The sequence below is a fragment of the Chelmon rostratus genome, chromosome 8 (assembly GCF_017976325.1).
Source record: "Chelmon rostratus isolate fCheRos1 chromosome 8, fCheRos1.pri, whole genome shotgun sequence".
Taxonomy (NCBI): Eukaryota; Metazoa; Chordata; class Actinopteri; order Chaetodontiformes; family Chaetodontidae; genus Chelmon; species Chelmon rostratus.
The window spans coordinates 16799947-16826017 of NC_055665.1; the positions used below are offsets into that span (position 1 = coordinate 16799947).

Below are 26071 nucleotides of genomic sequence, written 5' to 3' on the forward strand. Positions count from 1 at the left end.
GGCAGTCAGCACAACAGGCCATTTTTAGGAATTTCTCATGATGAATCAATAAGGAAATAATGGCTGCTAGGGCATTACAGTAATCATCATGGTAATATTTCATATTTATCTAGTTAAACCTGGCTCAGCAAAATAAGGCAATTAAGGGTCTTATTCAAAAGATTTCCATACTATGAAACTGTTTTCTACACACTGATGATCTGGAATCTGAAATCCGTCACCATTTAGGCTCTAACAGTCTTGGTTAGTTTTTATTTACAATTTTTCATTGGATGAAATAAGGGATTTTTGACACTTATAATTTCTTTACCTATCAAAATTCTAACAACCGCCAAATGTTCCTTAAATGGGTGTGAAGAGTGGTGGTTCAGTGTCAGAAAAGGCACATTTTATCAAAAAAAAAAAAAAAAAAAAAAATACAGGAAGGCTGAATATCTTTTTATAGGCATTAAATAAGACAGGGATTCAACAGTCAAAAAAATGGAAGGATTTGGAAAAATACAGTTCTGTTAAGGCAGTGTTTTCCAACATGTTTGGCTTGTGACCCCTGAAAATGAAGCCAAATCTAATGGTGATCCCTTGTCACCTGCTGCATATGTCAGTTTTGACCAATTCCGGCAAAGATGTAAAATTATCAAATTGCTGTTAATCACCTCAAGAACCCGCTAAATTATAAGGCCTCTTGAGGCTACCCTGAAACCCAGGTTGGAAACCACTGCTGTAAGGCATGGGTGTGTAATATGTAGCTATACAACACTGACAAAACTTTCCTTTGGTATGAGGTTTTTACATAGTTTCATCAAGGATCCACCTTTAACATGTAGAATACTAATACGCTTCCATGCAAACAGGAACACGACAAAGTCAATAACAGCTTTAAAGGGAAAAGTTCCTCATGTATCATGACCCTTTAATTTTTGGACAAATGTCAATTCCAGACACTCACGGTAACAAAGTGAGACACACTATCAAACCAAACTAAACTGGCAAAACCATTTTTTAACACTGAGGGAAAATGGCAGATGCAGCTCTACCATCGTTCCTTCAGAGTCACTTTAAATCAGTTGTGTTAACAGATTCCACATTGTTTTCTAATAAATGCCTCTTTTTCAGAACAGTTAATGTTTCAGGAATTTAAAAAGGCCTTTTTTGACTAACTAATGGCAACTACTCATCTTAACAAATGCAAAGTCTGACTTACATACAGATGATAAGGGAAATAACACATTTTTAAACCTTAACAATAGACTTTACACATTCATTTGGTTCACATCTATTTAAATTAACAGGATTTAGTCCATTTAACACAGTTTTCACCTATGAAGTGAGGGAACCTACAATTGCATGTAGGTGGCATGTAGATTCAGTTCCAGTACTGCCACTCGCCCACACATCTGTCCGCTGCTCAAAAACCTGTGATGGCAGAGCATAAATGAAGATATCTAGCCAAGTGTCTGGGATAACTCCAACATAGTACGAGAAGTACAATGATGGGGAAACAGAAGCACACATGGAGTCTCTTGACATTTGGATGGAGCCTTAAACTCTGCTGTAGGCACGGGGGAGTAAAACAACGAGGTGTGTCAAGAAATAAAATAATCTCCAGGCTTTAAAGAGAATTCAGGAGGTCCAGGGTGCGAAAAACAATCGCCATTGAAGCTGCAGAGTCTGTGGGAGGTCTGTGGCATTTTACAGAGCGGAGGTAGAACATCATCTGACTCCTGCCTTGATGTCTGATGTTTTCTGATTTCTCTTCCAAACTGGAGGGATCTGTGTCACAAAAAGGAGGATGACAGTCAGGGCGTGATCTTTAACCCCTCTTTCACATGCCATACATACAAAATGATGATGATATTACTAGTGGGGGTATTGAAGGCTCCAGATGTCGCCCCAGAAAAGACAGCAGGCGTCTCCATATCAGCCCACTGCCCAAGAACATGAAGCCTGTTACCAGCCAGAAAATACGAGGGTCCTGGTGATAAACAAGTAAACACGTAAGTATATGTGGGTATAAACATACAAAATGTACAATATGCACATAAAGAAACTTATTTTCAAATAAAACAAACAACTTTTTAAAACAGACAATTTTTGGGCAGGAAGCTGTCTCACTTCTTCGAAGGACGACGTCAAATTCATTCCAAAGGCCACTCCAATCAGACCAAATAAGGAGAGGGAGAAGGAACCCATCGTCAGCTGCAGGTTCAGGCGCATCATCACGTTACGATGGCTGGAATGAAACAGACAGCACATGCAGCTTTTAAGAGGACATAAAATACAAATTTTATCTTAAAGACACTGAAAACATTAAAGGAGGTTTTGACAGCTCCACTTACAGGCCTTACAATCTGCCACAAACACATATTGCATGTATACATGCTGTGTACCCTTTGTGTGTGGGTTTTTGTATGTGTGTTTACCTGTCCAGATTGATGAAGATGACGCTCTCTGAGTCGTCTATGAGTCCTTTCAGCTCTCTGGCCTTGTTCCCCAGCTCCTCAGCCTGTATGAAGCAGTTCACACTCACCGTATGAACACTTGACATTGTGTGCCAGCACTTTTGATGATAAACAAAGTAAGAGGAGCACATGGATAGGGTCGACACCACAATAAAAAGGTACAACTAGGACAAGTGTCGAGATGAACAAGGTGTAACATTAATGTTTTCAGGCTAGTTTGAAATAGTCCTTCAGCTGTAATTCTACTTCAGGAGAGTTAGTGGAAATGTCAATATAAAGTTACATTAATTAAATGTCGAGTATACATTACTTTCAGGAATTTATTTCAATCATTTAAATTATTTCAGAGCAATGGGGAAAAGTGAAATATTTTATACCTGTTTGTTAATTAGATAAGTAGTACTACCTGCATGTAGTAATTCTCCAGTAACAGTTCCATCTCCTCAGCGTGGTCAATACCCAAACTGCTCTCCTCACTAGAAACACAGACAGACAGACAGCCACGTGTCCATACACACACATAAATACAAAAAACAAAAAAATACTGTTTTTAGAAAAGGCCTGGTAGTTACCACAACTTTCAGCGATTAGTATGAAATTGTGAATTAATAAAAATTGCTAGTATAATATGGAATTGCTCAATATCATTTTAATGTAAAACTTTTTTTTATCATAAAAACGGGCAATGCAACAACAGTTTCATGCATAGCAAAATGGCATATGTTGGACATTTTAATACCTAATAATAATAAAGCTTTAGTTGTTACAAAGAATCAATCCTACTCTTACGTAGACAGACAATAAATGTCACAGTGAACAAAATCCCAAATTTCTTCCTCTGAGGTTTGCGCGTATTTTTTTTTTTTTTTTACGTCGGATTCCTCGAACTCTCTTCAAAGCTCAACGAAGTTGTCAGTTGATTGTTACCTAATTAACCACGTGTTCACAGGTACGCGCACATCCATGAGATTTGATCAATAGTAAAATCGGCACCGGCAAAAATGGCAAATTGAATTCACAAAAACCCAATTTCTAACGGAGGAGTGTTTCACACCGCAGAGTTCAAAGTAGGAAACAGACATAAGTATGGTCTGTCAGCTATTCTCCGTTCAGACGTCAGGAGAAGTCCCCATCCGACCGCGTGGCCTAATGGATAAGGCGTCTGACTTCGGATCAGAAGATTGAGGGTTCGAGTCCCTTCGTGGTCGACAGTTTTGATCTAGGCTTAAAGCATCAAAAGACTAACCTGTCTCTCACCTTAACGTTTGCAGTCCAGAAGATAAACTCCACACTGTTTTAACATCTGCATGACTTCTCCACATTGAATTCCTTATCAACATAATTGGGAACTTATGACATGTTTCAAATCTGCTACAGAAAATTATGAATATGCTCTTTGTCTTGAATGACTTTTCGAAATGAAAATACATTTGTTCATACATATAACAAATATAATATTTCCTTGTTTGGTGTGGAATCAGTTCTTCATGGTCATCACCATCATCATCGAATGTTCTAGTTTAGTTTTAGAAGTTTCATTCTTTGCCACAATATAGTTTTAACAACAAAAAGCAAAAAAAATGGGATTTTGAAAATCAGTGTAAATGTTACCTAGCCTTAACCAGTTACTGCAGTGATGCCTAACATACCCTAACCTAAGCCCTAATCCCAACCAGTCCACTTGAGGACATGGTACAGATAAACACTATTTGAAGAGTTGAACAAACACGAAACTAAACACTTTGACACATTTGACACACGTCTTATACATTCTCATATTTTCCTGCATCCACTGGCCGAGAGCTTTAAAGGACCTTTTAAGAGAACTGCGTTTAGCATTCATGTAAGTGTATGTGAGTGCACATGCAACGTACAAAACTCTTGGATCTGTCCACTTGGTCAGACAAAATTCTTCAATGATCTCATCCTCATCCAAAATCTTCAGCAAGGAATCCTTAAAAACTTTGATGTCCGTCTCCAACTCTGATAAGCTGTTGGAGGCACAAAAGAGGGGAACTGAGAGACAGACAAAACAAAACATATGAACGTGCACTGTCAATGTTTAGGTCTAACAGTGCTATGTTGAGCCTGAGCCCTGAGACATGTGATCACTGAAGCTTTACACAACTACACGTTAAACACGCGGGGCTGTTTTGATTGACTGATGAAAACTAGTTCAGTCCCAGGTTTGCAGACAAAGTTCTTCATATCCATAATACAGCAATGCATTGCAATACTGATGCTATCTCAGCTGATTTATAAAAGCTTTTACAAACCATGTTGATGTATATGGTTGGGTACTTTACCTCTTGCTGTTCTGCAGCAGTATATGTAGTTTACTTCTGTCAGCAGAGAGGATTTTTGGATCTACAAGGGATTCCAATGTGTCCAGTATTACTGGTTCGACATCATTCAGCCGAGCTTGTAGATTATTAACCTATTGACACAGACACATTAATACTGAAGACACGTATGCAAAGACGCACACTTCACTTTATCTCAGAGCAGAGGCAGGCTTTATTTAGGTCAGACTCTTAAATAGACAGTGTTTCTCTCATTTGTCTCACCCTGTGCTGCAGTATGGCCTCTAGTGCTCTGAACTCAAAGGGCAGAGAGTGTGTCTGCGCTGCTAGCTGAGAGGCCAGGTCCAGTACCAACCAACGTTCCAACCCAAGACCACGAAAATCCAAAACCAACAGGGACTGCAGGGTCACGATGGCTTTCAAAGACTGTGGAGAAACAGAGGGATGGGAAGGTTGGCTGCTTAAGAAAGCACTGAAACATGTACTCTGATCCCCCATCCATAAATGATTCGAGAATTTAACATCTTCTTTCAAAAGTTCCTGCAGCATTTTGTGCATGCACAACTATATTTGGATGGCTGGAGTTCTAATAGTTGACTCTGATCTGTAAATATTTGCAGTGAGAGCTGACCAACATAAAACTCTTGTTGTGAAATCGAGTGTGCTGAAGTACACTTGTGTGTTTGTTTTCTAAAGCCATAGTTAGATAACCAAAACAGCCACACCAATCAGGGTCAGTGATCAGTTTCAAGCATCCTGGGACTCATAACCAGCCAGCCTATGACTGAGGCTTGTCAGTGTGTCACATTGCACACAGGCAGATATTCCCCAAGACGCAGCTGCGGCACATAAAGCTTCCAATACTTCAGGTAACGTACCGGCACTGCTCTGTATCTGTGGCTTAGATTACTGAGCACAATTTCAATTGCAGAGGAAGAGAAATATGAAGCATGCTGTTAGAATAAGCAGAGTCAAAGCAAACAGGTATATCCGGTTGCTTGTTATTAATCACAGTCCTGTTGGGGTGTTTGTTTGTCTCTCCAGCACTAAAATTGTTTTATCAATTTTAGACACAAGTATAGTTTCTATGGCTTCTATCCTTGTCAGGAAAGACATATAACATATAATATAGTGCATTTAAGTGTTTGCAGTAAATTCCTAGATTACAAAAAGATGCAAAATCTCATACTGCTTTAAAAATGTAATGAAACACAAACAGGCCTGACTCATCTTCACAATTTAGCATCTAATAAAGTAAAGAGACTTGTGTTACTGTAACACCATGTTCTTGTTTTTGTTTTCATTTCAATACTAAATTGAGAAGACTAGTTAAAATATAGGTAACAAGGGACAGGAAAAGAAAAAAAAAGACAGAAAAAGATTCATGTTAGTGAGCTAGCTGACTAAAAGGTGCCTATTCATCATACACAAATGTATCTTTTTTTAAACTTTTTTAATTGATAACTGATGACTAAATTAGCATTTTGAAGAACATCATTCGAGAGCTTTACTCTAACTGCAGGATGGCTGTGAAGCTGCTCCGCCTCTGCCTGCTGCTGGTGCTGCTGTGTTACAGCCGGGCCGAACAGCAAACCTGCCTCACATCGGCCTCCAACTGCGACAAGTGCATCCAGTCTGGCCCCCAGTGTGCCTGGTGCAACAATCCTTACTCTGACATCCACTGTAATACCCTGAGGGAGCTCCTGAGTGCAGGCTGTCATAAACATCATGTGTTTAACCCTCAGGGTGGGGTGCTGGTGGTCAAGAATGACAGCAGGTAAGTGTCCTGGTTTAAAGATCCACTATCAAATTATTTACGCTTGGCTAGCCTGTTAGATAAAACACACACTGTCGTATCATCTTAAATCACTAACAGGAAGTGCAACACAGACATGCATCAAATTACTCCAAACTGATATGACACTGCTGCTAGATTACAACGCCATTATTGACTTCTAAGGTACTGATCTTCTTGCTGCCAACTACTGAACTTTTGCAGCACCGAGCCAGAGAATGCAAAGGCGATGTTCCTCCAGCCGCAGGAGGTTTCCCTCCATTTGAGGCCGGGTGTGAGCCAGTCCTTCCCTATCACTATCACCATCCCTACAGACCAGCAGCCAATCACAGAGCTGAACATGGACACCAGCCCTGTGCCAGCGGGAGTCAACATCACGTTCAGTAGCATCACGGGTGGAAACCGTCTGGTCGTACAGGTCAGCAAAATTAAGACGGATATATTTTACGGGACATTCGGAAATAGTTGTTAGAATTATAAACTGTCTTTTGTCTAGGTGAATGCTGAGGCTGCCTGGTGTCTCAGTGAGAGTGATGACTCGAACCAGATGCAGAACAGGACTGGGCCCTGGTCTGTTTACATCACACCCAGAGGCTTTTCACTGAGTGTGAAGTTGGAGATAGCGCCGGCGTGTGAGTACAACTCAGACCCATGCTAGAGTCAATATACAAAAAGCTGAGCAGCTGAAAACTGGACAATGAGATAAAATGAGACTTAAATAGTCTGTGACTACTTAAATAAAAAGCACACATTTGTCTCTATACCATGAAAAATAAAATCAAACTTGTTTCCTCAGGTAAATGCGACTGCATGAATGACCGTGAGGAAAACAGCCCCAGCTGCAGTGGCCACGGGGCTCTGGTGTGTGCCCAGTGTGAGTGCTACAAGCCTTACGTTGGACAACAGTGCCAGAGGAAGGCCGGTTCATTTTTTTCACCGAATGAAGACCTCTGTCGCTCAGGCCCGGATGCCCCTGTGTGCAGCGGTAGAGGGAGGTGCGTGGAGGGCTTCTGCGAGTGTGAGAAACGAGTAAATCCAAAAGAAATGTACAGCGGAGCCTTCTGCCAGTGCAGCAACTTTGACTGTCTGTACCACAACAACAGGTACAGAATGTGAGGATTAGGAAGCACTTCCTGCTCAAGAACACCGTCTGTGCTTTTAATTTGACTTAATTACAGAATAGACTTGCAATCAAAAGACTAAACGTTTTTTCTAACAGCATATGCGGAGGCAATGGGAGGTGTGAGTGTGGAGAATGCGTCTGTGATAAAGACTGGACTGGTGAAGACTGCAGCTGCACCATGGAAACTGCTTCCTGTATGGCAAACAACCAGCAGCTGTGTAACGGCAGAGGGACGTGTTGGTGTGGAGCATGTGTATGTCATTCAGAATATTCAGGCCCGACCTGTGAGGACTGCATTCGTTGTTCGAGCTCATGTGTGAACCACGTGGAGTGTGTGGAGTGTCTGTCGTTTGGGACAGGACCGAAGAAGGACAGGTGAGTACCAGCTGCTTTTGATTCAAGGCGTTGGGATACAATCTAATGAGACTCTTCAGCTACGTTGAGGACACTTTTAGGATTAAAAGGCATCCATTCAAGTTATAAACTCAATCTCAAATTAGAGGAAAAAGTGCTTTCTGGAGCACTGTTAACATTTTCTGACACCCATAATAGGGTGGCAATTATAGGCAGTTTTTCCTCAGATACTTAATGTTTTGTCATATTTTTAAATTTTAAACTCATGCGTGCTATCATGGAATGTTCAAAGTAGTTTTTTCTTCACAATATATATTTATTTAGATTTTTTTAAGTTTCAGGGAAATATTATATATCTTGAATTGCCCCATGTTCTCTCACCCATTGGCAGATGTGACCAGGAGTGTGGCTACCTCAACGTGACTTTGGTGGAGAGCCCAGATGATTTGCCTCAACATGAAGAAGTTGATGTATTCTGTAGAATGAGAACCTATGAAGGCTATTGCATCTTTTACTACACCCTCTCCAGAACACCCTCCGGAAGAGATTCGATCGTGGTGCGACCTAAAGGATGTTCTCGCAAATAAATCCAGTTTCTTCAGTGACTTTCATGTAACTAATGCTCCCAGTCTGCTTCATGCATTGAGTTTAAGTTTACTGAACATTCACTTCTAATGCTTTTTTTTAAACCCCCAAAAGGGCCTTGAAAGTCTATAAATCATGATTTTACGTTTTCCTCTTGGCGGCATGTCTTATTTACCAAGAGGCTGGTTCAAAATGGAGATGTAATAAGTGCTGCAAAACCCGAAAAACTTATTCAAGTGTTATGAAGAACTATAAGCATGTTTGTGGCCATGAAAGAAAAGCTGTTATTATAATTAATGGTTTAGACTTGTGGTCACAAAATGTTTCCTAATCAACAGACAGATCAGAGAGCATACCTCCATTCGTATGATAATGCAGTTGTTTCTCGCAGTGAGGCTGGTGCTGTGCTGAAAGCGAAGGTCTCGGGCCTGAAGACTTAGCTCCTGGCACAGCTCTGTTTTCTTCTTCTCTGAGAGGGAAAAATAATCACACCGGTAAGAGGAGCAGAGGCACAGTACATCATAGAGGGCATCCTATTACATATATTTTTAACTTCATCTGTAATGGGACACTAACAACAGGTTATAACATATCTTATTTACTGCTTTCAGCATTTTCTTCATGAACAGCAATCATCAGTCTCCACAACAACCATGATGTTGTTCCTCTAATTAGAAAGGGGCAGGCAACCAAAAATGAAGCAGATTCATTTTCCAAAACTTACCAAATGATGTTACATTTCCTTCTTGGTCAAACTTCATCTGTGAAAGAAATAAACAAGAAACGTATTACCTGCCTCGAGCAATCGCAGTTATTCAAACCAACACTTTTATTTAATATTTCAATACATAAAACGTTTGACAGCAGATTGGTAGATGTTTCATAAGACATGTGGGAAATCCGGGTTAAATCTAGCTACTGTTCAGTAACCTCTGAAATGCTTTTGGATGACCTTGGTGCGTCTCTTACCACTACAAAAGCTGGAGGCACACTGGAAACAGTGGCATCTGTCCCTCTGCGGCGGACAAAGCACACTGTTCAAAGAAAAGACAAATTTAAACCACATAATTATTTCACTCAAAAAGCCGGACAACTCCAACTACTGTGTTTTAAGCACAGCAAAAAGGTACTACAGCTATAAAGAGCATTAACATATGAGCATACTGTGCTCTATAACTGTTGGAAAAACAACTGTGTTGTTTAAGTGGCTTGATACTCATCATTTTAGAAGTGGGACAACTATAAATACTACAAATAGTCCAGAGGTTCCCGTGAAGAAAACATTATTTCAGTGATGTTTTAGTCTCTGTTGGACAAATTATGAATGAATAAGACGTTTCTCGATGACCTCCAACACACTGGCATCTGTCCACAGCAAAATCTAGTTACTTATCCACAAGAAAAATGTGCCAATATCATATATGTGTGACATTGGTTGATAACACTGGCATGCCAGTTTGTCAGACAGGCTATAGTGTAACGACATATGAAGTCCATATCAGCGTCAAATCACCTGTTGTCAGCATGCACGCTGAGTATCTCTCATTCTTACCAGGCCATGTTGCAGCTCCTGACAGCAGGTTCTCCTTTCTCTCTGCAGCAGACTGAGACCTTCTGTGCTGACATCTTGACACAGGCGCTGTTTGACTGCAGAGTGCTCTTGAACCATCATTACAGCTCCTGCTGCACAGTCCAAGTTTTCTATTTCCCAGTGGCACAGTGTACTTCGGTGGGCAGAGTACTGTACGAGCAGTACAAATGATGAGGGTTCGAGTCCCACCCACTCTTGCGGAGAAAGGACTTAGAAGCCGCTTTGAATAAATGTTCCCACTACTTGGCAGATACATCCTTGTGCAGCTCATACAGCCAGCCAGCAGCACCCTGTGTAGTTTCACCGCCATACTGACTTTAAAGGGCTGATATCCACCACTGCTGCAGAAAGGAGATCATAAAACATACAAGACCAGAGAATGGCGGTGGAGAATAGGAAGGCAAGCTTTAGCCTCCATAAGAGAAAAACGAATGGAATATAGGAGTGGCATGAGAAGGTGAAAATCTGTTCAATCCTTTAGTAGTCCCCCGGTGCCCTCGAGCTGTTCGTCTGTTTGTTTGCGAGATGAGACAGTCCAGATGCGCAGGTACAACAGGAATAACAACACATACATAACATTTGCAGTATGAGCACATACTGGTTGACGTGGTGCACTGTAATGCCAGTCATGTGTCGGCTTAGCTCGGCTACTTAATAACTTTCTTCATAATGTCTTCAAGAGTGCTGTGTGCATGTTTGCTAGTTATCTTAGCCGCTAGTTATCCGGGACAGCTTGTGCTCTCGGTAATTATCCATTAAAATAGGAGGTGACAGTGAACGAAAACACAAGTAACACAAATCTGTTACCTGTCGCTGGCTAGAGACTCTCCTGAATCAACACATTAACCTGTGTTTTAGTCCGAAAACAGGTTGTTAGCGTTCAGGATTGCATGTTGGAAGGACCTAGCTAACAGGATGACAGAAGAGAGTGCGCTGCTCCTGACCACAATGCACCGCGGTGACAAGGACCGGCCGTCAAAGATCGTCTCCAGTACAGATGATCACTCGGACTTTTTCACTAGGGATTTTTTTGCGCAAGCGAAGCCGTAACCAGGACAGTTATTTTATGGACATTTCTTAAGAACTCAGCTGACTATAAACTCAACACAAAAGTCGAGCCGCCTTTCCCTGTAATAATTCAACAACTTAAATTGTTATTTCAGGAGGTATGGTCTGAATTTATTAGGGAATTATGGGAGCAATCTGGCCTCGCGAGATGTGGACAAAGGGTTGGTACAGGGTTGGTACAGACGCTGCAGGAGCGGCCGCTGAGCTGCTGTCAGCATCAGCATCTCTGGATGCAGAAAACCGGAAGGATGCTGTGGCGCGGAGGAAGCGTGGGGATTTCACTGTGTTGACGCTGCATCCGATCATCAGCAGCTTCGTCCTCAAACCGGACCACGTCCATTTTTTTGTGTGCGTTATTTAGTCGTTGTTAATCTTGTTCTTCAGTAGCTGTCATGTTCCCATCGTGTTACTCTAAGCCCGCGGACAGCGGCGCTAAAAGGAGCTCCATCGCTAAGCTGCTGCTCGGGGTCTTCGTGGTTTATATGCTCCACACCGTGTGGCTGCTGTGCGGCTTCCTCAACACTAAACCCTGCGATGGAGGCAGAGGAGAGCACTGCATCGCCTCCTACCTGGCGTCAAGACCCAGACTGCAGGTTAGCACAGGCCGCTGTTTCTTCTTCCTCACTCATCACCGCCAACAGACACATCAGGGACACCAGATCTCCATGTCTGTGTGATCCAGCTCAAGACTGTCCTGCATGGACCCGGTCACTCAGCTGACAATAAGTAAACAGACTACTATCAGCCAGCACTGCTCAGCATGGCACATCATGTGTTGTCTACAACACAGATGATTTATTTTTTCAGATGAAGATGTTTTGTGCTCATTTTCTTAAATACAAAGACATCAGGTGTTTGTAAAACACACATTAATGATCATCAAGTTGTGTGTTTCTGCCTCTGCAGCTGTGTTTGAGGTCACTTCAATCACCCAGAGAAACATAACACACATTTTTTTAACATAAAGTCCGGTTTTCTGTTGTTCTGTCACATTTCATCTCGTTTTACACCTGAACTCGAAGGTTTACTACAAAGACTGCTTTGATACTCTTCCTCTCTTTTCTTTAATGCAGCTGAGTGTCTTCACCTGCCTCGTGCCAGACAACAGCCAACTCAACCTTGCTGTGAAAGTAGACCCATTTGACCCACACTCTACATTTGAGAGGTGGGTTTGACACGTTAATACAACACGGTACCATGAACAGAGTGTGTGTCTCTTACGTTGTAGATACAGAGATTTAAATAAATGCAATAACACGAACAGCATAAGAATTATTTATTAAGAGCAAATACGCTTATTGGTACATGAGACTGGCTGTTTTAATTTACTCTCTCTCAATCTATAGGCAGGTGAATGTCTCTCTGCCACAGGAGACCCGGGCTAATGGCACTCTGTATGCAGTCGTGTATGTTCATAAAGCCAGTGTTTCACCTCTGGAGGACAGCAGAGAAGTCCACTACGCAGCTCAGCTCACAACTTACATCACTCCCACACACACCGAGGGCCAGAGAGACATGCTGAAGGTAAACTGTACTTCACGATCTGTTGTAGTATTGCATTTACCCATTCTCCACATGTGGCCCTGCAGCAAATAAGTGTTTTTTGTGGCTCCGGCAGAGATCAGAGAATCCTGTATCCCACTGGAGACCCCACCTGTCAATCACAATGATGTCAGAGGACTTCACCTTCAACAAGGCGGGGCTTCCTAGTGACGTGCGGCGCTACATGAGAGTGTAAGTGACAGGGAGCTTTGGAGGTCAGAGCTAAGCGATCAGTCACAGCGCTGCTGACTTCTGCTCTACTGCTGCGTCTCTTCAGCGCCTGAGTGGCTGCAGCGTGGGCGGAAATCCAATAAACGCTCATTCAGTTTATCAAACACGCAAAATAAAACATGAAACTCTTATGTGATATGAACAATGATGCACAATGTATAACAGGAAAGAGGCTCCAATCTGTGCAGTGAGACATGGCTGTGTTTGAATGACTCTTTCTCTCCCGGCAGCTCTCAGGACGGCAGGCAGATGATCTACCTCCCTCTGCTGCTGGTGAACGAGCTCAGCTTCAGAGTCAGAGACCTCGTGGTAGGATGATTTTACACTCAGTGTCTAATAAACGCCGGGGGTGTCAGTGGAATGACCCTGCATCTATCTGTCCGTACACTCACAGGAGATCAGCAGCAGCACTACTCACCTCCCTCTGACTGTGTCCTATGAGGGGATCTCTTTAAGGGGGTTCAGGTTCTGGGTGCATCTACAGGATGTGGTTTACTCACTGCGACAGTTTGGTGAGATGATAAAATATGAGATATAAAAGACACGTAATGATCTGGAGAGTCAGGATTTTAAAGGGCAGGACGTGGTCTCCAGTCTGCAACCTTTTGGTGTTTGTTTAATAAATCCTTTGATACTGCGTCTTTGTGTTCGTCTAGGCTTCACAGAGGAGAACATAGATGAGATTAAAGAAACTTTGGTGAGCTCCAACCTCTACCTGTTAGTGTTGACTGCACTCATCACAGCTCTACAGGTAAGATCATACAACACCACGAAAAATACCACACCGTGCACATTGGAGTCCACAGTCTCTCTATATGCAGCACAGTGTGCCTGCAGGGCACGTGGCGACTCAGGCGTGCTGCAAACGAAGCATTGCGAAATGAAATGTTTTTTCTCCTCCGCACGTGTGGTTTTCTGCAGCTCATCTGTGAATTCCTGGCTCTTAAAAATGACATCAGCTCATGGCTAAAAAAGAAGAGCATGGCGGGAATGTCCAGGAAGTCTGGTGAGAAAATCAGCAAATCACGCAAGCTTGACTTCTTAAACTAGTTTGCAATACTAAACGCTTTGCTGCGGAAGCCTTACAAGCAATCATGAGCAACATTACAATACAGCTTTGCTGCAAATGATCTGCCACACTAAGGCAGTGCCTGGAAAATGGCTCACTTTAAGGCCAAACTGTCTCCCCCCTGTCTATCTGCAGTTCTGTGGCGTTGTCTCAGCACTTTGCTGATTTTCCTCCACCTGCTGGAGGAGACCAGTCTGCTGGTGCTGCTTCCTGTCGGACTGGGAGCGTGTGTAGAGGTATTTGGTATAATCAGTCTCCTCCAACAGAAAGTGTCAAATAAAGATCAAGCTGAAACAAACGAAGCTGATCTGTCATCCCGGCAGGTGTGGAAGGTGTTTAAAGTGTTTAACATCCAGTGGCTGTCGAAAAGCTCCAAAGTCCATGTGAGTATGGTGCCATTCAGCCGTCTGCTCACAGTAGTTTTAACATTTTATATTAAGTATATATATTCACCATTAACTGGTTGCTCCTTAATATGCATATTAGCAGCATTTTGGCTCTTTTTTTAGTTAATTTAAAGCACTTATTGATGCTTTGTTCTGCACGAGCATGTGTGCAGCCATAATGCAGATAATCAATACGTTTTTTTCTAAGACTGCCACCTGCTTTACTGTGCAGGTAAATAAGCTGGACGAAGAAGAAAGAAGGACAGTGGAGTATGACACACAGGTATCAGTATGTTTCTGTGTTCCCCTGTTGTTGTTACACCCCTGATTTTATATTCTTGTGTATTTTATGTCTGTGGTTTTCTCTCCAGGCGTCCAGATACTTGTCCTACTTGGTCTATCCTCTGTGCATCAGTGGGGCTATTTTCTCGCTGGCCTACTTGCGTCAAAAGAGGTGAGCTGATCGCTATCGTCAGTCTTCTGGTTTAAATGTCGTCTTGGGACACTGCCAAATGCCCCACACTCATTTGTGTGGTCTACATTTCAAGACAAACACTTTCTGCTACACATATATTAAAAAGCTAGAACATGTTTATGCATGTCTGATGTTTATGCTAACATGAAATTGTATTTAATGTTTTCTGACAGCTACTATTCCTGGTTGATCAACAGCCTGGTGACTGGTGAGTCGACCTAACACCCATTTGAGTTCATTTGTCAACTTTTTCAGTGAACTTCAGTTAATTCTTGCCAGTTTGTCTTCTTACAGTGAGCTGATGCCTTTACTTTTATACTGACCACCAGTGTGCCGCACTGACACTTACGCTCTCCTCCTCTCAGGAGTCTATGCCTTTGGCTTCCTGTCTATGGCCCCGCAGCTCTTCATCAATCACAAGGTCTGTCATGCACCTAATGCAAAATAATTCAAATCCTGTAAATTGCTGTATGAACGCTGCCTCTGACTCTTCCTCTCTGTCTTTCTGCACTCGGATCAGTTGAGGTCCGTGAGCCACCTGCAGGGGACAGTGTTGATGTACAGAGTGAGTGTGACTCTGCCTCTCTGGCTCATTCACAAACAGTAGCGGTGACGTACTTTGTGCAGCCAAGAGCAGATGACCTTTGTGTTTTTGTTGCAAACTTTTCGTGATAACTTTGCATTAAAATGCTTCCACTTCGACTGTTTTGTCCTCCTCTGTTTTACAGTAGTTTACTGTTGTCAGATAACAGCTGGAAAAGCATTTTAAATCAACTTTAACTTGAGTGAGTTCATTTTTCTCTCCTTCCTCTCCTCTCCACATCAGGGGGTGAACACGCTGATCTCAGATCTGTGCTCCTGTGCCTCCTTTTTCTCCTCCTCTGGGTCCTTCTCCTCCTCTCATCAGCTTTCCTGCTTCAGAGATGAGCTGCTCTTCTTCCTCTACCTCTACCAGCGAAGGTAGGACGTACATTTACACAGAGCACATAAACACAGTACCCACCAGTGTTTGATTTCATGTTGTACACAAAGTGAAACTGGGTAGCAGACATATGTCGAGTAGAATTTTGCTTTCTCATGTTCAAATAACTGTATACAAAGAGGTTTCACAACAACTTTTAGCCTTTTGTTGCTGCTGCTTTTCTATTCACCATCCATCTGAACGACTTTTGTCTGGATTTTTGTGTTCATAGCTGAAATAACAACAATAAAATCCTGCCTCCATCTCATATCTCTACCAGGCGTTACGCCCCCAAGGCCAGAAGGCGAGAGTCTGGGACCCACAGCAAGAAACTAAAGACTCAGTGAGGAGGAGTCAAGTTCTTCTCCTTCTTTTTTTTCCATAAAACGAATGCACAAACACACAAAAGCTCATCTTTGAAAATCAAACAGAGGTTGATCTGCGGTGAAAATGTGAAACGGAGGCTCAGGCAGGACAATCGGCCATCTGTGCCACGGCGGCTTCAGACTGACCCGAGACGAGCTGCTGTGCTTTACACTCGTGGTGCTGCAGCCTTTCGCTTGCCGTCAGTGAAGCTTCCCCTTCACGGCGACAGTGACTGAACTCATTCATCTCCAGGCGCTGTCTGCTGCACATGCTGGGTTACCCTTTAAGAAGAATACCCGCAGCATCGTATCACCAGTCATAGCGTGCATGTGTGCTTAATTCTGGTCTTAATGCACACATGAGGGGGTTACGTTTGCAGACCTGGGCTATAAGCTTGAATCATGACTCTCCCTTTAAATTTTGCTCTGAGGAAAAAATAATAACATGTTTTCTGTACAGATTTATACACATATAGTGTCAATCTGTACTATATGCTTGTTGTAGCATTTTACGTAAGATGGGGTCGCTCCTAATAATGGATATTTAGGACTAAAAAGCACTTCACTGAAGCTATATGAAGCTTAAAGAAACTGAAATATTCAAACCCATGACAATATCACTTTTTATGGTTGCATCATCATATGTAATGAAAATGATTTTGCACATTTGCCCTCAGCACACTCAGCACAACATAGTTTGTGCTTTTTTAAACTTTGTGATGACGGGGCAGGTGGGTCCTGCAGGTTCGCAGATAAGCAGCATGAGAGCAGTAACATAAAGCACTTTTTACTCTTTAATCAGTTTGAGCTACCTGACGTGTAGATTTGATGTGAGCCTTGTATGTCTGAAACGTCATTACATAAGGTCTTTTTTGTATTTTGTCACCCTTCATGTTCCCCCTCATGTGCTACATACAGTTATCTCCACTGCAACACACAACTCTATTAAAAAGACTGACCTTGCGACGTTAACACATAAGAAGAGGCTGCAAAGCCAGCAGTTTGACCACAGATATCCTGGCGGCATGTGTCTGTGAAATCCCTGCAACACGTTTTGGCCTACGACACACAGCAGAGCCGCTTCATTGAACTATGAATCTGTTCCCTTTTGCTCAGAGCACAAATGCATCACAGCGGAGGAGACGCATTTATCTACAGAAGGCATGAACTCACTGTAAATGAACTATCTAGATTTTATCAAGCTGTTTCTGGTGATCGTTTTACGCTGATCTCTGAGCTAATTTCTGCTTCTTTGCTTGAGCTGGAGAATAATTTACAAAGTATAAGTCAGTTCTTTATTGTTTTAGTAGTCAGTTTCATTGTTTGGGCAATGCATCCTGCTTGTTACATTTTTTTTATGATATGGAATAAAGGTTTATGCAAATTGGAATAAGCCCACTACTGTGATGTGTGTGTGTGTCAGTGTGTCTATCAACACGTGCAATCGTGTAGACCGGTAATTATGGCAGCAGCTTGACTGGTTTCTGTTAAGGGAGTTTCATACTCTGCTCACATGCATTGTGTTTGTGTGTGTTTGTTTGTGTTGTCTTGATTCTTGAGGCGTGAATAAATATCCTCGCCGTGTTCCAGTAAGATTTGGGTTGGGCCAGGTCAGGAGATAAAGCTTAATAAACAGAGAATCCTAAATGTTTGTGCATGTGTGCGACAGTGGGTGTGTATGGGGTGTGTGTGTGTGTGTGTGCTGGGCGTGTGCCAGTGCATTCCTCTGTCAACACTGGACAGATGTGATAGGACAGATATGAGGATGACGTCAGTCATTCTGAGAACACCTTCAACTCATGAATATTTTGAAGCTGCACATTTTGAAATTAAATACATGCTGTTTTTGTGTCTTTTATTCGCAGTAACTGGGACCACAGTCCATACTGACTGTTAGTCAGGGCTGGTGTGATGTTATTGGCCAGGTCCAGTAAGTTTTTGCCTCTCCTACACAGTGAAAATCTTGTAGAACAAAATGAGTCTATAATTTAATTTGACGGATGACGGATCAATAAATACTTGGTTTCAATGTACTCACACTTTTAGTGACTTATGATTTAGATTTATGATTTGTGTCATATAGGTAAATACAGGGGGAAAAATACATATAAAGAAAATAGAGCAAATGTATTGAAAGATAAACATAAGAACAAATATATATATAAATATCTAATCACACATAATCAAACAGAGGTATCAGGGAAAATATTCTAACAATTATTCAAAAGTTTATTGCATTTTTTAAATTATTCAGTAGGTTTCAATGTGGATTCAAGCAGTGGCCTCAAATCCAGGAGAAAAGGTGAAAACTGTTTGGCCGAAAGTCATGACATAACACTTGTTTCCTCAGCCCGCAGGGACACAGGCAGTGTTTCAGTTAACGGCAGCTTCAGCTCAATAAGCCACATTGTGCCTGTGACTGACAGTAGATAAATAAAGGACAAGTATCTGTGAAACCATAGCAAGGTCTAGGAATGTCCTGCACACACAGCGAGACGGCATTTATGAGATGCTTTCAGTGCCGATGATGATGATGTGGGTGGAACCGCTGGGATCAAGTGCTCCTGTAAAACAAGCAATAGAAACCACACACACACACACACACACACACACACACACACACACACACACACACACACACACACACACACACAGAGCAGGGTGCCAGGTTTGACAGCAGACAGCGCAGGCTCGGGTGGTGAACACAAACACACACACACACCTGTAACGAAGATGCTGCTCAGGCTCATGCTCCTCTGCCTCCTCGTCTCTCCAGGTATGTCAGGTTAACCTCAGACTCCTCACAGCGCAGGTCAAAGAGACTTTTTTCAGGCTTTTGGCTTTAATGTGCAGGCACAGTGGTCAGGGGCTCAACTCAGAGGCAGTGACATTATGTAGAAATCTTCTCATGGATCCAGGGAGGTCATTAGGTCCTAAAAAAATCACAGTTAAGACTAAATTCTCCTAAAAATCAGTGCTCCCTAAAAAGCCTGTTTTAGCTGCGATCAAACAAACAGTCTGCTTTAGAAGGATGAAAGTTAGGCTTTAATCAAACTGACTATTGTACAAACTGAATTATCAGGTCTTTCTGGTGGCAATTTGAAGACTTAGGTTTTACATCTCACTCACAGTTGCTCTTGAACGTATACAGACTTGCTGTTGTTACTGCATAATAGTAAATTCACAGATTGATCAATAATAATAACGAATGAACAAAAAGCAAGGGTGGTCTGATCATCAGGGTGTTGCTGAGGAAAATGTTGCATTTATCAATTATTAAGATATAATGCTGCTCATTCTTTATCTTGATAAATATTTAATCTGTGTTAGAGGTGAACACATGTTTTTAAGACCTTCTGTGTCTTTGCCGTTTGCTTCAGTGGCTCCAGGGTGAACGTAGTAATACAGGAAACAAGTTTCATTGAAGATTTGCAACTTCAGGCGTGTGTTTATGTTCATCATTAGCTCGTTGACATAAGAGGGGAGAACAATAAACTGTGAATGGGAGGGACAGCATGCAGCCTCCTTTTCAATACTCGCTGCTTCTTCTAATTAAAGGAGCAAGCCTGACAAGTTTTGACAATGCTGTCTTTCATTTTCGTTTTTTTTTTCATGGGACTTTATTGTGCATCATAAAGGTTTCTCTAGTTCTGTCATGTTCTTCCTCTATAGTCAGACTGAAAATATCTACATTTACATCCAGTCTGCCGAGGTGAAAACAGAAATTTTAATTTTGGGTGTAGTTGGTTTTAACGCAGGAGCAGACAATCAGGAGCCTGATCTTGATTCTTAATGCTCGCTCTGTTAGATAAGAAACAAGCATGTGTGCATCGTCTGTGCGTCGCTCTCAGAAACGTCTTGATTCCTGTCACAGAGACAGCAAAGACTTCCAGATCCCATTCTAGTACGGTCGATTCTACAATAGCCTGTTAGGATTTTTAAAAAATAGTTGCTCAAGTCAACTCGGTAAGAGGTCAGAGTCGGACTCTGAACATGACCAAATGTTTTGTTTTGGTTGTTTTTTTTCCCACTGAGCTTTTATCAATGGACTGGCCTTCATGGCATCTTGAATTTTTTAATCCCACTTCAAGTCACGTGTCGGTGTGTTTACCTTTGTCCTCGTGCTGCAGTGCTGTCGTTGGACTGCTACGTGTGCAGCTCTTCTGCCACCAATGAAGAATGCAACAAGAACACTCAGGAGTGCCGGGCGCCGCTGGACACCTGCATGACTGCCGTCGACATTTTAGGTAACAATGAAAACACAACTTCAGATCCCGGGCCGAGGTTCTAAAGAAGTGCAGATTTTTAGGATCCAAACATCTTATTGCACTGAAACCAGTTTCTTCAGTTTCTTTATGTGGTAGATATGTTTTCTTATTAACGGGAACTTTGATGGAGGCAATTCTGATGAAAGCTTTTGGCCATATCTGGCAATATTGTGCAACCTCTGAAAATGTGGGAAAACATGGGCTTTCACTCCAGAATATATAGAATCCTGTGTATGTGTGTGTGTGTTGTTCAGGCTCTACGAAAGCCATAGTGAAGCAGTGTGCCAGCTGGGCCACATGCAGTGGAGCTGCCTCGTCTGCCTCAGTCGACTCGAACGGAAACGGAAACACAGTCAACTGCTGCAACAGTTTCAACTTGTGTAACTTCAGTGGAGCCGAGTCCACTCACACACACACAGCACTGCTGCTTTTGACTGCAGGTGTGTTATTCCTGCTGTCACACTGAGCTCAGTGGGAAAAACAATGCAGTGAAAAGCAGAGTTACCCTGCTGCTCTGCTCAGAAATGTGTTGGGATGAATAATATATAAAATGATGTATCATAATTTATCATGTAAAGACTGTTAAGCTCTGTAATTCAGTTGAAGATTGTGCTTTAAATGTGGCTGCTGTATGTGAATGCTAATGTAGTCATAGCCACTGAACACAGGTTTTTAAGCATTGTTGGAGCACTTATATTTGCTTTAAAATCTCATGTGAATACTACCTTTAACTCTCAAATTAATTGTGGACTGTGCTTGTTTATTCCAATGCATGAGCCATCTCCAGTCTGAAACCACTTCAGAGGGTCATAGCATATACAGAGGCATGACATGGCTCTACATTTGTCCATTTGCTGAATTTTGGTTCTGTTAATTAAACCCTACACAGACACAAACACGGGACAATCAAAATCACTCAAGTGTCACTTTTGGCTTAAAGCCTTCAAATAATTTATTTTCCAGATGCAACGCCGTGACTTTGAAACCGGGAAAATCTAAATCAAACTTAAAAGATGCTAGAGATAAAAAAAAACCCTGAAATGCATTGCTTCCAAATAAATCTCTCTCACGGAGAAGGATGTAGACAGTGTGATTTCCATTTCATCGTTATTTTATTTCATTGTTTTTTTCCCTCCTATTTGACAAGATGGCTGATTTAGCCCAGAAGACAAAATAAAAACCAGTGTTTACTAGTACGAGTTCTGTACAATTCACCAGTGACACACACCAGTATAGCTTACAATATACCAACATGAGCAGATTTACGCAACAACAAGAGATAAAATAGACTGTTTTTTTGACCTTTTTTATCCCCATAAAACCCAGATATTTGGTAGTGTCATTGCTGGCTGAACATGGATCCAATCTGGGTAAAATAGGGTTAAAAAAAGGTAGGGTTTTTTTTTTTTTTTTTTGGTGCTGTGCAAATATGCTCCTCTCCATACCAGTATATCATGCTATACCAGTACAGCCGCCAGTATATTTCATATAGCAGTAATCATACTCCATGTGGGGTCAGTATTAACAAAGACACGTGTGATCTGCTGTATTTTCAGTTCAGTGTTTTGTGTCTGCAAGACAAGTTCCAGTCATGTGGCTCCATTTCATGTTTGTTTGCTTCCCTGTTGTTAAGAGGGACATATTTAAAGAGTAAGACCTGACAGAAACCGGGAATCAAAGCACGAAGGTTCCAGTTACTTGTGAGGTTTGTTTGTGTCCCCTGGTAAATTCACTTTGTGACAACAGTGGGTGAGGGGACAGTTAAAGGTGTGGCACCAGTCTTACATGAGGAACAGCGGAACGATACTGAGACTGCAGGTGAGGGGAAAGAAAGAAGAGGAGACGGTGTCCTCACAGAAACATGTTACGTCCAGCTCAGTGACCAGTCTGAGACACGAAGTCCTCCTCTTCCTCCTCCATAAACAGGACGTGTCCACTCAGTCGGACTGATTCCTCAACATCCACCTTCTGTTCATTTTATTTTATTTTTTCATTTTTGCTCATCAGAGTCAGTGCTGGGATTGAATATCAGAACACAGGAAGAAGACTGCGACTGCTGAAAACAACACACAAAACATGGAGCCAGCCAATAAAAAGAGTAGAATAAAGTGAGTGCGAGTGGGGAGTTTCCTGTCTGCAGCGTTTACCCAGACAGAGTTGGATTCTTCACATTTGGAGTCTTTAAAACCTGCTCAGAGGAGCTGAGGAAGACTTTGGGAAGGAGAGGGACAGAGAGGACAAAAGGAAAGAGCAGTGAGTGGAATAGAGAGGAAAGAGGAGAAAAGTGGGCCTCTTCTTCAGGCAGCAGACCTGCGATCGACTATCCTCAAGTTTTAACACGCTCTTCCCGTCTCTCCCTCCGTCTCCTCCTCTGCAACTTCTGAGTCTATAAATAAAACCTGGTGAGGGAGGACGGGAATGCATGGAAGAGAGAAATGGGAGGGGCGATGGAGGGGTGGGAGGCTGCTTCTCCAACCAAACCGAGACCGTCTTTACTGGGAATCTCCTCATTGAAGCATTCGCTCAAAGCACCGCAGCTGAACAGAAAACATCTGATTTGATCTGCCTGCTCAAAAGAGTCCATGGTGATGTGGAGGTATTTCAGCTGAGGAAAGGGTTCACAACAAGGGGTCAAAACAGATGATATCAACAAATGTACCGGCACGGCTGCTGGCTGACGTCTAAGTCCATTCCTGCGGTGAAGTTTCATGCAGATATGTTGCAGATCAAACACGGTCCGATCAGGTTCTGATGGCTTGCTTGAGAGTTGTATCCCACTATGACTAATCCACCCGACGTCAAGTCCAGATCCAATCGCTCCCATTATAGTTTTTCCAGTCCAGACCCATAGACACCCATAGTCATCACTCTTCCTCATCATTATATTCCAGTCCCAACAGTGAAGCTGCCAAGTCCCTGATTCAGGAGGTGTTTTTGCTCTGTTCTTGTATTAAGAAAGTCACAGTGGTGGAGAGTTTTATCCCAGATGAACAGACAACCGCAGCTCACACAGGATTCAACATCTAATGATCCTTCACGGACTGCTGTCAAAGCATCAGAGCCGCAGTCATGTAAAGCAGTTGGCTCCAGCAGCTCTCACATATCATGATTGACGTCATTAATCCAGGAGTCTTTAGTCCTCCTCTGCTAACAGTAACCATAGTGATGCAGACCAGCTCCTGTTGGTCAGCTCAAGCTGAGGTGGGGCTAGTGCGGGCGGGAGTGTGCCATCATCTTGAGCCGTGATTGGTCGATGACGTCCAGCAGGTTCTTGGCATCGACTGCAAGAGCATGAGCCGCTGTCAACATCTGCTTCTTATAGTCCTGCTGGAGACTAAGACAGAGCAAACATATGCACACATACGTTACTAGTACACAGAAAGTAAAGACAGCTGATATCCTTTGGTGGAAATGTTACTCTGTCTCTGACTGTTTGGACATTTTTCCAGACACTGACCACATATTATTTCTTAGTCTTTTCCTGAATGTATTAACAACATTAAATTCCCTTTTTTTGACTGCTTACAAGAAACTTTCATAAAATGCAGATAAAAAAGGTAGGTGTCTATCACCTGGAAATATCAGGATGCCTCCCAACTTTAACCACTGGAATGACAGTATGCTTCAACCTACCTGGTCATCACATATTGTTGGGCTAACTTCATCTTCCCAATGAGCTCTGCCAAGTCAGAGTTCAGAAGTTTCTGTGCCATCTCGATCTGTTGAAGAAAAACATCAAATATGTTACCAAGTGCCACCAGAAGAAAATGTAAGTGATTCCACAAAGCTTCAGATAAACCACAAGAGCGTGTGTGTGTGTGTGTCTACCTCTCTGTGTGTACTGGCTGGAAGTTGTGGCAGAGTCTCATCCACTGTTGCCAATAATGTCCTCAATGCCAGACCCACATCCTGAAACACACAGACAAAATTATACAAACAGAGAGAAAATTACGAGAGGAATTTACATGGCCTTTAAAAGCTAGAATTAACACTTTGTGGTTGGATGCCTTCACCAACCACTCAAGATGCATTTACATACAAGCTGACCTTTGACCTTGTGGATATAAAACATCATCACCTCGTCATTACATTCAAACCAAAATTAAAATTCAACCATCTGAAGAGCTGTGCAGTCATTTCTTTAAAACAGGGTTACACGGTGGTGAAGGGAAGAAGACATTAAACTGTACATCAGAACATCTCTATCCTTTGTTTTCAGTTTTAAGGTCAAAGATTGCAGCTCGAGAGGGAAAAAATGAAAATCCAACGGCCCCTGAGAAACACTGATGAATTTAGAAGCTGCACTGAGAGCCTCGGTTACCTTGACCATGGGAACGTATTCCTCTGGAGGAGCTGGCTGAATCTTGCTCGACATCTCGATCACAGCTTTGACCAGTCCTGTCACGTTCTCGTACACCTTGTCATTGGAGCGGTCCAGGTTGGCGGTGGGGGGCGGGCTTATCTCTTGGGGCTGCAGCTGAACCGTGAGAGCACAAGAAGCAATGAGTGACAGGCTGAAAGAACGAACAAAGACCTGCAGGTCTGTGAGGGGACAGTGAGAATGACAGAAAATAAGTTGAGACAATGCAGATGAAAAATATGAGTCTCCTAATGTCAAAACAGTCATCATTATTGTAAATAGCTGAATTTGGTAGAATAGTGGCGGAAAGTGAAATCATTTCAATTTACACACAACTGCTTTTTAAATAGTAAGAGAGGAAGAAAAGAGGCCACAACTGCTGAGTGTTGTAACCTTACAGAACAATTCAAGTCAGTGATTAATGATTAATAAGTGAGTATGAGAATGAATGAAAGTAAGTTGGTTATTTAGATCAATGACAGGTTTTGAACACAACAAAACTTAAAAGGCTGTTACTTGTACTTCTCTATTCTGCCACTAGATGGCTGTAACACACCGATACAACCAGCTGATACAGCAGAGCTCAGACATCAAAAACTGATTTATCCTAAAAGGACCCTCTTGTTCATCTCACAGGACATTTCTCAAGTCACTAATCCTGTGTACCTAACTACATGCTTTCCTACATACTTTTAGCTTTGTCTGTCAAAACACTGGAGCTCTGAACCTTGTACGCATTCTGGCCTGCGACAACTGTGTCAAAAGCTTCTCTAAAAAAACAAAACAGACTGGAGGCAGAATGTGTTTTACAAGGAAAATGCTAGAGCAAGTCAAATTGAGTTTGTATAGTATATGTATAGTCAAGTCAAAAATCACAAATTACAAATTTGCCTCAAAGGAGAAAGACATCAGACACCTTCTGTCATGACGATCAACGGAGGAGGGACCCCTCTTCCATTGATAAAACATATATTGCACTTGATCTCTGATCATATTAAGAAGAACAGATAAACCCGGCCTCACGTTCTTCACTCTAGTCTAGACAACCACAAGATTAGTGCACAATTAGCTGCATCAATGTTTTCTAATGTGATTAAAGTAAAATAATTCTGAAGAATTTCTAGTGTAAGAACTAA

At 42.2% G+C, this 26071-nt stretch overlaps 5 protein-coding genes and 1 non-coding gene across 19 annotated transcripts in view; 4 read left to right on the plus strand and 2 right to left on the minus strand.

Annotated features, from left to right (window-relative positions):
• Window positions 1-430: 430 nt before the first annotated feature.
• mrs2 (magnesium transporter MRS2) lies at window positions 431-11130 on the minus strand. The gene is made up of 13 exons (XM_041943319.1): window positions 11018-11130; window positions 10172-10551; window positions 9589-9653; window positions 9344-9380; window positions 8976-9088; window positions 5027-5188; window positions 4766-4896; window positions 4334-4450; window positions 2866-2935; window positions 2421-2503; window positions 2113-2230; window positions 1859-1972; window positions 431-1770 (listed from the first exon to the last, which is right to left on the minus strand). Exons 2-13 carry the CDS (start codon window positions 10518-10520, stop codon window positions 1711-1713), a joined length of 1419 nt encoding a protein of 472 aa, XP_041799253.1. The 5' UTR covers window positions 10521-10551; window positions 11018-11130; the 3' UTR covers window positions 431-1710.
• trnar-ucg lies at window positions 3595-3667 on the plus strand. The gene has a single exon. It is a non-coding gene; the product is annotated as a tRNA-Arg (tRNA).
• Window positions 5545-9357, plus strand: LOC121610974 (integrin beta-1-like). Its single transcript, XM_041943320.1, has 7 exons — window positions 5545-5631; window positions 6285-6539; window positions 6762-6975; window positions 7054-7189; window positions 7354-7660; window positions 7777-8055; window positions 8426-9357. The coding sequence occupies exons 2-7, from the start codon at window positions 6286-6288 to the stop codon at window positions 8619-8621; spliced, it is 1386 nt and encodes a 461-aa protein (XP_041799254.1). The 5' UTR covers window positions 5545-5631; window position 6285; the 3' UTR covers window positions 8622-9357.
• A 540-nt stretch (window positions 11131-11670) lies between the features above and the next one.
• LOC121610917 (cleft lip and palate transmembrane protein 1-like protein) lies at window positions 11671-16289 on the plus strand. Its single transcript, XM_041943238.1, has 17 exons — window positions 11671-11871; window positions 12352-12443; window positions 12625-12802; window positions 12897-13012; window positions 13282-13360; window positions 13446-13563; window positions 13708-13802; window positions 13973-14057; window positions 14256-14356; window positions 14444-14503; window positions 14739-14789; window positions 14878-14960; window positions 15155-15189; window positions 15347-15402; window positions 15502-15546; window positions 15808-15941; window positions 16223-16289. The coding sequence occupies exons 1-17, from the start codon at window positions 11671-11673 to the stop codon at window positions 16287-16289; spliced, it is 1596 nt and encodes a 531-aa protein (XP_041799172.1).
• Window positions 16290-18937: 2648 nt separating this feature from the next.
• LOC121609973 (prostate stem cell antigen-like) lies at window positions 18938-21766 on the plus strand. Its single transcript, XM_041941829.1, has 3 exons — window positions 18938-19083; window positions 20438-20554; window positions 20830-21766. Exons 1-3 carry the CDS (start codon window positions 19041-19043, stop codon window positions 21039-21041), a joined length of 372 nt encoding a protein of 123 aa, XP_041797763.1. The 5' UTR covers window positions 18938-19040; the 3' UTR covers window positions 21042-21766.
• A 157-nt stretch (window positions 21767-21923) lies between these two features.
• Window positions 21924-26071, minus strand: part of LOC121609972 (focal adhesion kinase 1-like) — a 64655-nt gene continuing 60507 nt past the window's right edge. For all 14 annotated transcript variants that reach the window (XM_041941821.1, XM_041941828.1, XM_041941827.1 and 11 more), the window contains 4 exons: window positions 24897-25052; window positions 24404-24484; window positions 24209-24294; window positions 21924-23909 (listed from right to left, as the gene is read on the minus strand). In XM_041941821.1, the coding sequence (XP_041797755.1) occupies window positions 23783-23909; window positions 24209-24294; window positions 24404-24484; window positions 24897-25052 (450 nt within the window). In that variant the 3' untranslated portion in view covers window positions 21924-23782. The remainder of the gene's footprint in view (window positions 23910-24208; window positions 24295-24403; window positions 24485-24896; window positions 25053-26071) is intronic.